This window comes from Bos taurus, chromosome 6 (assembly GCF_002263795.3).
Source record: "Bos taurus isolate L1 Dominette 01449 registration number 42190680 breed Hereford chromosome 6, ARS-UCD2.0, whole genome shotgun sequence".
In the NCBI taxonomy this organism is placed as follows: domain Eukaryota; kingdom Metazoa; phylum Chordata; class Mammalia; order Artiodactyla; family Bovidae; genus Bos; species Bos taurus.
The window spans coordinates 59819672-59834142 of NC_037333.1; the positions used below are offsets into that span (position 1 = coordinate 59819672).

The 14471-nt window shown below is 44.4% G+C and overlaps 1 protein-coding gene across 18 annotated transcripts in view; it reads right to left on the reverse strand.

Moving 5' to 3' along the window:
* APBB2 (amyloid beta precursor protein binding family B member 2) overlaps window positions 1–14471 on the reverse strand; it is a 384026-nt gene that overhangs the window by 107918 nt on the left and 261637 nt on the right. For 13 of the 18 annotated variants that reach the window (XM_059887472.1, XM_059887475.1, XM_059887478.1 and 10 more), the window contains 3 exon segments: window positions 6489–6551; window positions 6021–6106; window positions 5866–5926 (listed from right to left, as the gene is read on the reverse strand). In XM_059887472.1, coding sequence (XP_059743455.1) covers window positions 5866–5926; window positions 6021–6106; window positions 6489–6551 — 210 coding nt within the window. 18 annotated transcript variants of the gene reach the window in all.

Here is a 14471-nt window from a genome sequence, read left to right on the forward strand (position 1 = left end):
CATGCTGCAGTCCATGGGGTCGCAAAGAGTCGGACACAACTGAGCGACCCGACAACAAGCTACAAGCAATTCAGTCCAAATGAAATGCCAGTTTCTCTACAGATGTAATTTTCAATACTGTCCACAAGATGGCAGAACACTTCCTTTACAGAAGTCCAGCATAGGGACACAAAGGGAAGAAATTCTAAGGAATTAGTACGTATTTTTCAAAGCATTCAGTTTTCAACAGTTTAATTATAACTGGATTTATCTTAGTGTTACTCATTCTAGTCAAGCATTTGGCCAGCAATAAGCCATATGCCATGAGAAAAGGAAAGTTTCAAAGGGCTAAATTAGGATTTTAAGGTATGAAAGGAGGATGAGCACAGGGGTAGACTGAGGAATTATGGAAATTTATAAGTGCAAGCGAGCTGGCCACCCAAACATGACAAGAAACTGCCTTTTTGACAAATGAAGCACAAAAGGCAGTTATCTACAAAATGTTTGGATATACAAACATTTAAAAAACATTTTCACATAAAGAATCTGAAAAAGAATAGATACATGTATAACTATTGAGTCACTTTGCTGTATACCTGAAACTCACACAGCACTGTTAATCAATGATACTCCAATATAAAATGAAAAGTTTAAGAAAAGCATTTTCACATGGAAAAGTGACACAAAATAGACAAAGAAAAAATAATGAGATTACAAACCAAGTTTTGAATTTAAAAATGCAGACAGATTAAACACGCTGTGCTGTCCTGAAACCAAAGAAAGACCTAGAAGAATGACTGGTAAAATCAGAATAGATTTTAGTTAATAGTTTTGTTATTCCGTTTTGACAAGGGCACTACGGTTAAGTAAAAGAAAGGGAAGCTGGGTGATGGGAATATAGGAACTCTCTGCACTATCTTTGCCACTTTTCTGTATATCTCAAGTTATCCCAAACTAAAGTTTTCATTTTAAAAATGGGATAGAAAAGCAAGAGGAAAAAACACCCAAGAAAGGACAGCAACATGGAGTTCCACAATAAATGCAGGGTTTTGTAAATGTTAAAACAAATGTCCTATTTGATAACTTAAGAGGGGGAAATTTAAAGAAGGAGGTAGTAGCTCACATGTGATACAACTAATAATGTGAATAAATAAAAATGACAAAGCCTAGAGAACAGTGGGCAGCGGACAAAGGTGTCTTCTGGGGTATTACAGATGGAATTACGTGCTGCTGCAGCCTCTCTGAAAAACAATTTTGCAATAAGTGACAGAAGCCATAAGCCGATAGCCTTTGACCTGGTAATACTGGTTTCAGCAATCTGAACCAAAGCAATGATTTACAGGGAAAAACAGCCACCTATTTTTATGAAGTTGTAGCTCTGCTCTGTAGTACTGGAAATTGTACGACTACTGGGTGTCTAGACAGATTATGGTGCAATTAATTAAATGGAATATTATTAATAGAATTAAGAATAATAAATCTGAGAACTGTGGAAAGGAACAGCTAAAATAATTTTTTAAGAGCTCAGTACATGCAATGTAGTATCCTGGATTAGGTCCTAGAACAAAAAAAGGGTCTCGGTGGGAAACACTGGAAAATGGGAATGAACAAAGCCTATTTTAGTTAGTATATGGTCTCAATATTATTTTCTTACTTTGGATAATTGTCCATGATTATGAAGATGTTATTATGGGAAGATAGGTGGAAGGTAATATGGGAACTCAGTCTTGGTGACTTTTGTATAAATATATAATTATCTTAAAAGAAAAAGTTAAAGAGCTCAGAATTATATACAAACTTATGCATACACGGCAATCAACTAAAAAACACATTCACTGCATAAAAAAGTAGGTCGGCTCATAAAACACTGTCAGAGTTATAAAAATACTTTGCTCTTGCGGGAAGAGGGAGGTGATACAGGGAAAAGAGATCATTTACACTGGTACTTAGATTTTCACTGAGCAACTGATTATCAGCATGTTTAGACTCAGAGTGGCTGGAGGGAATTTTGAAGTATTTACATCCTGATGGCCTAAAACAACTTTTGTTTTTCCAGCAACTACGTTTCACTGAGGGAGTAAGGAAGACACTTTCTCTAACAATCTATTTATTCTCCAGAGACTGTATTTAGAATTCCATCATACATGAAATTAATTTTTTTTTTCCCCTAAAGAAAGGACACCTTCTGCTTGTTTATGGGGCACTCAGTTCCTGGGTTGCTGGCAAATGAAAAAGAATGGAAAGCGTTAACTAAAGATACCCTTTAGATATCTTTAGATCTATGGAAAGCTTGAACATCTGGGAACCTAAATCTTGCCACTTCGCCTCCTTAGGTGCCCCAGCAGCATAAACAGGCGAGGAGAAACCAAGAGGCAGATGGGACAGGCCAGGGGGTGGTGTCAATGGGGAACCCCTCCAAAGTGGCCTCATCAATGTCAGTTCTAAACCAACGGACTTATTCCCAATTTGTAAAAAATAATTCCATTTAGTGTTGCTGGAAACAGCACTGAAGGATTATCTGAGCCTTCCCTGCAGGGTCTCCCCCGGCCCACTTCCATCGCAGGGTGGCGAGACCCTGCATCCAGAGAAGCACAGCGAGACTCCTCAATTTCCCAAAGGGGCTCCAGGTGCGTGGGGCATCCAAAGTGTGTGGCTCTGCCAACTGCCAGCCACTCGATGAGCCCCACTCCAGCCACCGCTGCCCACCGCCCGACCCCGTCCTTCCTCCTGTTTTGGCCCAACTTTTATCAAAAGCCTGGTTGAAATGACACCACTGAGGGATGGTCTGAAAAAACCTGTGGCCCATCCATTTCACTTCTAGGCTTCACCTCTGACTCAAGTCAGACCAGAAAGCTGGTCCACACTGTCATAATTCTCCACCAGTTTACTTGAAATGGGTTTGCCCTTTGCTTCCAATGAGCAAAATTCAAATTTCTCTCTCCCTCTCTCTGTGTACATAAGTGTGTGTGTGTGTATATCTATATACATACTCCAAATATACATATATATATTTGGAGTATATTACATTAATTGATGGTGGCCCCTAAGAGAAGCTCCAATTGAGACTTTTTGGGGGACAATCTAGTGAGCATGGGCTCTGGAGCCAAATCCTGACTCTGCTATTTAACTAGCTGCTTAACTTCCTATGCTTCAGTTTTCTTATCTGCAATAATGATACTGAATCCCTTGAATTTTTGTGAGGATGAGAGTTAACAGCAATGAAGTCTTTAGGATTATGTCTGGCAAAAAGTTAGTACTCAATAAATATTCATTATTGCAATTAATTTATAATAGAGCCCTGGAAAAACCATTCTATTCCATCAAGACCTGAGATGCTTCTACCTCATGCACAGTGCAAGCACGGAGGGCAGGGGTCTGAAACCCTTCTCTCCTCCCAACAGGCTTGGGGTCCCCAAGAGTGCCAGGGACTTTCTATAGCAGGGGGACCTTCAGAATCTAGGTCCCCTAGACCTAGGGGAGGGGTGGGGGAGTTAGAGGCATGCATTGTTTGCAGAAGTTCTTACAAGATTCTGAGATGCCCCTACAGGAATTCATACCATTTACTGTAAGAATCCTCAATGTAAATAATCACCAGGAAGCACAAAGATGAACCCAAAGGTCAATGTTCATAACTGTGCCAAGTCCTATATGCTGAAAACCACGCTTTTTCCTTCTCCCCAGTCTGATCTGTCCTAACGCCATCTACTGTCCCAGTACAGACAGATGCACTGATTATTCCATTATGTTTTCTGTGGCTTCTAAGTGTTCTTATAAGTCTCCGCAGATCTTTTATGGAACAAAGAAGGGTATAAAATAAATAATACAATACACACACTTTTTGTTTTGAACTAAGTACAACTTCAGTTACTTATGAGAAAGCCGAGCCTCCTTATTCACACAGATTTCTAATAGGTGCTAGAATAGACATGCTGGCCATAGAACGGGGGAAGATCGAGAATTCAGTGAGCAATAAACTGGGAGGGAAAAGAGAAAGTGTCATCTTAGGTAACAGCTCAACCAGGCCACCCATTCCTGTTACTAATTGGATCTGCTTTCTGTGCATCACCCTCCCGGTCTACTCTCATCAGTTTCACACTCAGCTTTACAGACGTCGCTGGCCCAGCCCTTCCAGGTAAAGCAAAATGATGCTGCTGCTCACCTTTCTTCCTCCAGCCTTTGCTGACAGCCCTTGTAAAACACCTAGTAGAAAAGCAAATTATTCACAGCCCGCCTTCCTGTTTTTACTGCGTTCCTTCCCTTTCTCACCATACAATTTATCTTTAAAGGTCAGGGCGTCAGCAGCAGACCAAGAACTTGTTCAGAACACCGCTGGCTCTGGAGCAGCCATCGTCCAACTAGTATGTGCTTAGAACAAAGCTCACCAAATTAAGGGCAATGGAGATTTCAACTGCGACCCCTGGGATTCTTACAGAACCAATGGCAATGTGGCAGCTTCCAGCCTAGGAGCCACGGTTTTGAACCTGGTTGGTGTTCCCCCCTTAATTGCTGCTACAGGAACCTATTTGTTGTTTTATGCATCGACATAGATCTGCTTTGGGATTCAGAAGAATATCTAGGTCCTGCTACATAAGATGCAAATGAAAATGTGTTTAAAAAGCAGTGGGAAACAAGCTGTAAAAAAGTATTGACATGAAGCTTTTTCCTTTCTTCTGCATTCTTTCTCTAGATTCCTAATGGTGTTTCTTCACATGTATTCAGTGTTGTGCTCTCTTGAGGATGGGGATACTTACAGGGTGAGTGCAGACCACCACAGGCCGCTCATCCCCACAGACCATCAGCTGCTGGGATGATGTACCACGCCCTGGCCAAGAGTGGGGAAACTGAGCCAGGAATCCCCCTTCCCATGGACCCACCACCCTAGCTCAGAGTAAACAGACGACCCTCCAGTCTATTACAGCACCTGTGTCAGGGGATGCGAGGTACCTGGACTGGGAGTGGGCGGGCCCCCAACTGTGTCACCCACTGAACACACCGCTATGCTGTCTTCCCGGGTTGGGCAGGTCACTACTTTGCTCCTTCCTAAGACACCATGGAGACTGTGTGCCTAACACAACCCTCCCCAGGCTCACACCCAGCCCCATACCGGGCTTGAAGGCAACAGCAAGCAGTGGGTAGGGGCAGGGATAGGGAGGTTGGCAGAGCCTGAGGTACCAAGAAAAGGGGAACAGGGAACCGAGAAGCAGAGGTAGGGAGGTGGCAGGACTGTGCATAAGCCAAGGCTCCAAGCCCCCCAGTGCACTCTCCACCGCCTCACTGGACTTTGCTTAGAGAACACAAAGGCAAAGATAAAAGCTTTAAGAACATCAAGTGAGCAACTGCACAGAGAAATACAGGGCCCTGATTCTCAGGGATCAATGTACAACTGGAACAGCTCATACCCAGCACCAGAAGTCCAGAGCAAAAGTTCACTCTCACTTTCCACCATAAAACAGTCCAGTTTTTACGACAGGGATGGCAAGGAGCTTTCACTGTGCACATGTATGAGCTGCCCTGGAGGAGATGGGCGTGAGAGGTCCACAGCACCTGTTCAATTCCCCTTCCACTGCATTACAGGGTAGAGCCTGGCTTTTCTTCAAAGGCTTCTGAAGCCCACCTGTTCAAACAATAATTTTATCGTGTTGCACAAAGAACTGATGGAGTGAGATACAAGCAGAGTTGTGATGATTACAGAAACCCTCCCAAACCCAACTTGGCTGAAAGGATTTACTTTAAGTGTTAGGGAGATTAGCAATGAGAGAGGACTCAGGGATAATTGCTTATTAAGTGGGTCTGGGTTGATAGTTTGTAAAAACTGGGCCATTATCCAAAGTCATTATTCTGATGCAAGACTATAACCTGGTCACTAAAAGCACATTTCTTACAAACCTTAGCTTCTGGGTCACTGTTGATACTACAAGAATCATCATCATCGGCATGTGGAGCATTTCTAGAAAGAAAAACAGAAAATGGGACTTAGGATTCTATTGCAATCTCCAGCTGCACAAAGCTACACCTTCTGGCAGGTACATCCAATGCCCTACCTGAGTTTCAAGGATGCATAGCGCAGGGTGGCTCCTTCAAACTCTTTTAAACTGGGGTCCGGGTTGACTGTGGCCGCGTGCAAATCCTAGAGGAAATGAGATCCCTGTTAATGCACAAAGGCAGAGACCTAGGACACGGCCTCAGATATTAGAGGGGAGAGAAATCCTCCCAGCGCGAGGCAGAGAGTGTACGTGAGCTCAGGCAGAAAAAAAGGCATGCGTGGGCTGCTGATGCTGGCTCGGTGCAAATGCCGGTTCTTACGAGACAACAGGAGCCTGGGGCGACCAGCCTGAAGTCATTCACAATGGGAGACATCAAAAAAAGCAACATGTGTGAGCCCCACCGCCTGAGCCAGAAGCCCCTCAGTCCGTCCCTGCAGAATGCATGATGTTCACAAAGAAGATGCAGCCACAGCCATGCAAAAAGGACAAAATATTGAATGAGCTAAAATCTGACAATATACTTGCCTTCCAAATGTCACTATTAATCTTTCCCCCATTCAGAACAGCAAAATCACTCCATGGCTGTTTCTAGACATACAATTATTCACATAGGAAAAAGCACATTGATTTAAAAAAAAAAAAGAAAAGAAAATAATAAAAGGGAAGAAAAGGAAAGAAAAGAAAACACACACACAAGACACTGTTGTTAGCATTGATATTCACGGGGATGGGTTAGGGAACAAATTCACTCTAACAGCAACACGTAGCTTGCTCTCCCTAGATCCACATCGTCACTAGAGGCCCAGGGTAGGAGGGCAGGAGGGTGCTTTAATTACTTACCAAGACAAATGGCTGAACGTTATTACCAGACAGGGAAGTTACTATCTACATGTGGTCTTAAAAGCACACAATATGCATCCAAGTATTAAAGGCCTAGCACACCTAATTCCATAAAGTTTTTCTCTCCTATTAACCAAAAGAACTGTTTTCTTGAGGTATGCTGGTCAATGAGCTGGTTGAAAACTGGGGAGTGTCCATCGCTAGGGGCATAACAAAACTAGGGGCCAAATTATCTCCACTTCAGGAAAAAAACAATAATAAAGGAGGGTAAGGCACCCTGCCTGACCTCATCTCGCTGAGATTTAATCTAATAAAAAAGAGTCTAGACAATCTAATGTAAATTCCCCTCATTCATACAAAGGTCTACTTCCTTGGCACCCAAGCCTCTTCGCAAATTAATATTCAGTCACAAAATGCTTTCTGAAGCATAGTTATTGGAGAAGGCAATGGCACCCCACTCCAGTGTTCTTGCCTGGAGAATCCCAGGGACAGGGGAGCCTGGTGGGCTGCCGTCTATGGGGTCGCACAGAGTCGTACACAACTGAAACGACTTAGCAGCAGCAGCAGCAAGCATAGTTACAGGACAAAGTGTGAAGCCTTTCCTTGTTGGCAAACCTCTTGTAATAGACCTAGAATCTAAACAACTCCTTCTTTTATTCACCTCGGATAACATGGGACCATCTTTTTTCTTTCTACTCCATTAACTGAATATTCAAATATTTTTTATGTGACGTTTGGGGAATTAAATGATACTAATAAGACACCCAGGTACACTCTCACGAACTTGTTCCATTGATTTGTCAGGCAGATCTCTTTTCTTGAATAAGTCAACAGGAGGAACTCTTCCACTAAGTAACTTTTCAACTAAAGTTCTTTGAAAGTGAGATGGTAATATTGACCCATAGCTTCGGCACACAATGAATACAAGTTTCAAAGCCACTCAGAACAGAAGTGGCTGAGTTCAAACGTCCCAGGTGTTGACAAATGCATTTATCTGGCTCTGAAGGCCTCTCTGAGGGCAAAATCATTGCAAATTTGGATCTATCATCACTGCACAGCTGGCGTCACTGCTGCTTTCCTTTCTGGATTAGGCAGCTGACCTGCAGTTTTTCAAACTTAGACCACTGGGTCTATTTATTTTTTAAAATGATCTCTTTTACCGAGCACAGAACAGGAAAGTTGTCCAGCCCCTCACCTCTTTCCTCCCTCCATCCTCCAAAAAGTATTCGGTTTTCACTAAGGAGAAAATATTACAGGAAAATCTTCAACCTGTCAGTTGGGGAGACCTGCTGCTGCTGCTAAGTCGCTTCAGTCGTGTCCGACTCTGTGCGACCCCACAGATGGCAGCCCACCAGGGATGGCTCCTCCGTCCCTGGGATTCTCCAGGCAAGAACACTGGAGTGGGTTGCCATTTCCTTCTCCAATGCATGAAAGTGAAAAGTGAAAGTGAAGTCGCTCAGTCGTGTCAGACTCTTAGCGACCTTCATGGACTGCAGCCCACCATGCTCCTCCGTCCATGGGATTTTCCAGGCAAGAGTACTGTGAACCCCCTAAAATGGATGTGGGGTTTTGTGTCCTCCCTAACTGCATTCTTGTGAAGAAATTTTTTAAAAAGGCGTGTGTCTGACAAAAGTAATCTGAAATCAGAAATCATATTCAAAAAACACTGTGTTGGGATTATAGAGAGTGAAAGAAGAGCATTTTTAAAAACAAGTATTCAGAAAAGGCTCTGGCATTTAATCAAACATTTCTCTGTACGTGTGTGTTTAAATTTTATATATATATATTTACTCTTTGGATGCAGGAGTTCCTGTAAAGTAAAAGTTGTTTATGCTTCTAAGACTGTATGAATTCAGCTCTCATGCTACGGAGACATGAGTCAGTGGGCAAACTTCCAACAATCACATTTTACAGATTTAAATAAACAAAGGTGATATACAGTGATTTTGCAAAATCTTAAAATAACATATAAGTATTCCTAAATAAACCCTTTAGCACAGAACTCAAGCAAAGAAAAATGGAAACTAGTGTTATTTACCACGAACAAGACAGAGTCTTTTTTTCCCTCCTAAATTTAAAATTTTCACTGACAATGAAGATGAGAAATGTTCTCCTTCACATAAGTGATTGTAATTTTTCTTTTTTAAAATCAAGGGCAATGAAGGACAAAAACAACTTGTCTTAAATTTTAAGAACGATATCGTCTATTCATCTATTTTTTTAATTAAGAGAGAATACAACATTTTAGCTAGTAGTGTAAAGAAAAAAGAAACCAACAGAGATGCTTGGGTTCTACAGAAAGTCTGTAGTTTGGGTGATAGGAGTGAGGGATGAAAGAAAAGAGAAAGACAAAGAAAGGAAAAGGCAGGTGGAGTAACCTAGGAAGACAGACACAGGATAGAGATAAAGGGAGAACAGAGACCATCGTCGGTGAGCAACAGCCTCTAATGGATCATCTCTCAGGCAATGCAGCTAAAAAGCCTTGCACAGCTGAGAGATGCTGGTGTCAGTATTACGGTGGGCACATACTCTCCGGGTGCTTGCCGTGACCCTGGCCAGGCTGCAGCAGCCCTTATCCTGATTACGGTGATCATGCTCAGGTCTGAGTGAGCCCCAAAATCCTAGCTCTGGGGGACTCACCCAGCACCTGGGGCATGGCACCTGCTGTGACCCTTCAAGACCTTTCAGCATGGTGCCCTTCATGACCTCTTAAGGGAATCTGACTGTATAACTTCGACTACTGAGAGTTTTCTTCTTCTAGATTTCTCTTCTGGGATCTTAGAAAACAGTTCCTCAAATCAAACAAAGATGATGCACTGTCCTTCTGCTGAAAGAAAACTAAGAGTTGGTCCTTTGACACCGTCAACAGAGTTCTCCTGAGGATGGGGTCCAAGGGGGTGAGAAAGTCCCTGGAGGTGCTATGAATGTCTCTATGAAGTGGTATCAACGTGCAAACTGGAGAGCAAGAGTGAAGGGCTGAGCCCGCTGACAGCTGGGCAGACAGGGAAGCACATGAACATCCCACAGTGGTCTTGACGAAGCCACGATCACATCACTGCTGCATGCTCTTCGGAAGCTATGAAGTCAACACAGCCGTCTGGGAAGCTCGAGTTCAAACCCTGCCTCTGCCCTCACTGCTCTGTGAACTCAGTGCCCTGCATATCAGACAGGGCTAGAGACACTTCCCACCGGCGTGTGGATGCCATGAGGTCAAGAATGTGAGCCCTTGGCTCAGGGGCTGGCTGCCCGAAGCTGCCCAGGAAACAGCACTGTCCTCTACTCTTGCCACGGAGAAAATAAATAAAGGCATTTGTAAGAATAAAATGTTTGAGAGCCCAGGGACTACAGAGCTTTATCAATTATGCTTTATAATCCTCTTCTGTCAAGATTTGAGCCATGGCCTTGACCATAAATGGCAGAGCACCTGGACTTCTGGAATTCTGAATAGGCCAGACAGCGTTAATGAGCACTGTGTCCATGTACATGGGTTTATTTTTTCCTTCTTTTAAAACTGCTTTCTATGTTTTGTTGGATGCAACACTATCAAAAGAACAGTTATGGTTTGTCATGCAAACATAATACAAAGCAGTTTTAAAAAAAATCTAACTAGAAAACAGATTGACAAATGCTTGTGGAATTAAATTAGTCTGTGTGAGCAGCAGCACAATTTAGAAACTATAAACTAGGGAAAAATCAGGAGAGCTGAGGCTCTAGTGCCGGCTCTGTGGCTACAGTAAGTCAGCGAAGAGCTCCCTCCCGGTATGAAGCCAGTTTATTCCTTCATTCAGCAAATATTTAATGAACATTGCCACATACCAGGCACTGTGCCAAGTGCTGAGGATGCATGACGAGGGGGGCAGGTCCCAATCCCCCAAAAAGGGAGGCTCACGTGCCTCAAGTAAGAATACTACAAAGAGACACAATGCAATGAAGATCAAAGGGCTCAGAAAGCAGGCAAATGAGAGCAATGATTCCCAGGAGATGCTAAGACGAGGCCAAAGTATTTAAGCAGAAGTGACACATAAATAAAAACAGACTAGATTCGCTAGAAGACTGGCTTTGGTAATCCCTCGGCATATAATTTCCTGGAAAGCATATGATTTTTTTTTTTTTTCCTTTTTTGGAAAAGTGCAAGTTGTTCAGTTGTGTTTAACTCTTTGAAACACCACGGACTATAGCTTGCCAGGTTCCTCTGTCCATGGAATTCTCCAGACAAGAATAATGGAACCATTCCCTTCTCCGGGGGATCTTCACAACCCAGGGATCGAACCTGGGTCTCCTGCATTACAGGCAGATTCTTTACCATCTGAGCCACCAGGGAAGCACCCCTCGTTTTGGGGGTGGGGCAAAAGCATATGATAAAGGCAGACTCTCAGGCCTCACCCTTACAGAGTCTAGCTCAGTAGCCTAGGGTAAGAACAAGGAATCAGCATGTTCTGCAAGCCCAGAGGTTACCCTGGCCACAATCCTTGGTTCAGTGGGCTGAGAAATACTGCTGTAGCATTCACTAGTCCCTTTTCGAAGGTTCCTGCCAGTTCTGAAATATTAAGACTCCGTGAGCAGGTCAAGAACTTGGTTCAGGAAAATGATGACAGACCGGCCCCTTAATGTTGCTGTCTTATTTCTCAATGTACATGAAAATCCTCAGGTTCTAATGCAATGCTCGGAAAGTGTTCTCCTAGGGACTTAGCTGCACAGGCCCCTCCCAGGCTCCAGGAGCGATGCAGCAAGAACAGAGTAAACTATGATCACAAAGAGGTCCTGAGAAACAACTAGACCTCCCCTTGCTCTGGAGCCACTTTTCCCCTCCTTGCCCTTATTCTTAAGGAACTGGGAAACTCCTTCATCTGGGAAGATTCTAAGCAAGACTTGCTCACGGGCCAACAGTTACTCGTTAAAATATTTTGTGGAGCTCCCTCTTCTCTCTAAGACGCAACATCTAAGTAATTTGGAACAAACTGATGGATTAGGGGGAGACTGTCTCTGGGCCAAATTTCAGCGGCAAGTGCTTCCCGTCCAGTTTATAAACTTGCAAAAATACTGCTGGCGTCTGCAGAGGAAACACTATGCGTTGCGCTCAACACTTCCCTGGTGAACTTTGGAATGTGAAATGTACAATTTTCAAACTGTAAGGAAGCCTTCAGTCCTAGACTTTTGTGAAGCTTAGTCAACAGATTTGGCACTTACTTTTTTTTTAAAGCCAGCTCAGGAAAAAGCTGTATAAAAATATGCGTTTCTAACACGACGTATTACAAGTTTCTTCTCGCCCTTAACATTTTGCTTTCTCTCATGTTTCCAAATTAGTCAAAATAGATTCTATTTAGGGATCAAAGAAATGGCATTAGAGAAATAATCACTTTTTTCTCAACTGTTATTAACACCTGCGGCTGAGTACCAAAGAATTGATGCCTTTGAACTGTGGTGTTGGAGAAGGCTCTTGAGAGTCCCTCACACAGCAAGGCAATCACACCAGTCAATCCTAAAGGAAATCAACCCTGAATATTCACTGGAAGGACTGACGCTGAAACTGAAGCTCTAATACTTTGGCCACCTGATGCGAAGAGCCGACTCATTGGAAAAGACCCTGAGGTTGGGAAAGACATAAGGCAGGAGCAGAAGCGGATGACAGAGGATGAGATGGTTGGGTGGCATCACCGACTCAATGGACGTGAATTTGAGCCGACTCCAGGAGATAGTGAAGGACGAGGAAGCCTAGCATGCTGCAGTTCATGGGGTCGCAAAGAGTCAGACATGACTGAGCAACTGAACAACAACACTGTTGTTGTTATGACTGTTATGAAAAGCAGTCATTTTCTAGAAGGCTCTGCATATGTCACCACCCTCCCCTGGAGGGAGATGAAGACATCCAAGGCTCTCCAAAGCCCCTGATAAACACAGAGTGAAGCCTGGGGTGAGGGCAGGGGCCAGCACACCTCCACTCAGGCTTGACTCCACCAGGGAGTAGGTGTGTGATTCTGGGTAAGCTCCCTCGCCTCTCCATGTGGGTTGTCAAATATAAAAAAGGAACGACAACTACCGTACAGATGCATAGGGTTTTAGGAGATAAGCCGTGAAGCTGGTGCTGTAAATACTCGACCTCCCTTAGCGCCTCTGCTTTAATACCCTTGTCAGCACCTGCAGGACCTTGGAACGTGGAAGGCTGGGTCTTCCCCAACCTCTCCTCTCTGCTACCTGCTTATCCCTCTGCCCCTAGGATTTCAATGTACTGCCTTTTATATCTGCTTGGTTCTTTGACTCTGTGGATAGCCTTATGCACAGGGAAAAACGTGTATGGAGCTAACAACCAAAAGGTTGATCTGAAGAACATCCATCCCACTGGTCTATTAAGGTGCTGGGTATGAGCCTGTCTCTGAAATGTCAAAAAGCTACACATCTGTTAACATGTGTCTCGGAGGGATAAGACTTTATCCAACATGATGGCAACAGAAGAGTAGAACAGAACCAACTTCAAGGTGGAAATTCACCCAGTGCTGGGGCAGATCACAGGATCTGGAATGGAGAACTGGGCATCTGCCCAGCCTGACCCAGTTACTCAGTTCACTGAGCCCCAGTTACCTCTTAAGTGGGAAACAGAATAGCCGTCTTCTCTGCCACATGAAGAGTCTTGAAGAGAACAAATGAAGTGACATTTATGAAAATATCCTGAAAGCTACAATAAGTCATGAATAGCCGCTGGGAGGCTGAGCAGTGGAGATGTGAAGGAAATACTGAATTCCAGGAGAGGAACTGGGTGGGGGGGACACAGTTTGAGCTGGGAAGGGGGTTGGGCAGTGAGGGGGAAGGGAGGGAAGCAGGCAAGGACGGGGCCAGAGCAGGTGACAGTGGATGTCAGAAGGAGGCTCAGGGATGCGAATGTGGACTCTGCCGCCTGATCATCTTCCCCAGGGTCAGCAGCCCACCTGTGCTGCGTTCTTCTATGCAGAAAGTATGAAAACAAAAGTCTTCCATGTTCATCAAAGAGGTAAAAAATCTGAGGCACTTAAACCCCGAGATGCCCACCTTGGGCCTCACCCCACCAGCGCCTCAGCCTCAGGATGCGGGCTTCAAGACAAACTTCATTTCTTCCATATACGGAAGACGAGAGGCTCACTGAACAGAAAGCAGTATCTCAAAGTCAGTCTGATCATCTCGCCTCTGGACAAAGAGAAAGCAGGTGGGCTGAAATCTCAGAGCCAGGGAAGCCAAGTGAGGAGAACTCTGGCCTGGAATTGAGGAGGATTTGGGAACCCTGAGTTCTAGACCCAGTGTGGCTTCTGGTCACTGGCCTCTCTGTGCCTCGGCTTCCCTGTCTGTGATGGCTGGACACTGGTGCCAGATGCCCCCTTCCCACCCTGGCATTCTCAGCTTGCAGGGCTCTCTCTGGAGGTGAGGATGGCAAAGGGATGCAGTAGGAGAGTGAAGTCCTGGGCTGGAGAGACTCTAACAGAGAAGCCAAGCAGTGCAGGTGAAGATGAAAGAGGACCTCTGCGTCTCACTGAGGGCCCGAGGGTGTCCTGGCCCACTCAGTTCCTGGGAGCCGCGCTGAGGTCCAGGGAGAAATGCCAAGAGACACCTGGGCTGGCATGGAGGAGGACTCCACTTCCTGGTAGGCTGAGTTGGTTCCTCTCCACCTCCCAGCACACTTCACACAAGGTGAATAAAAGACTG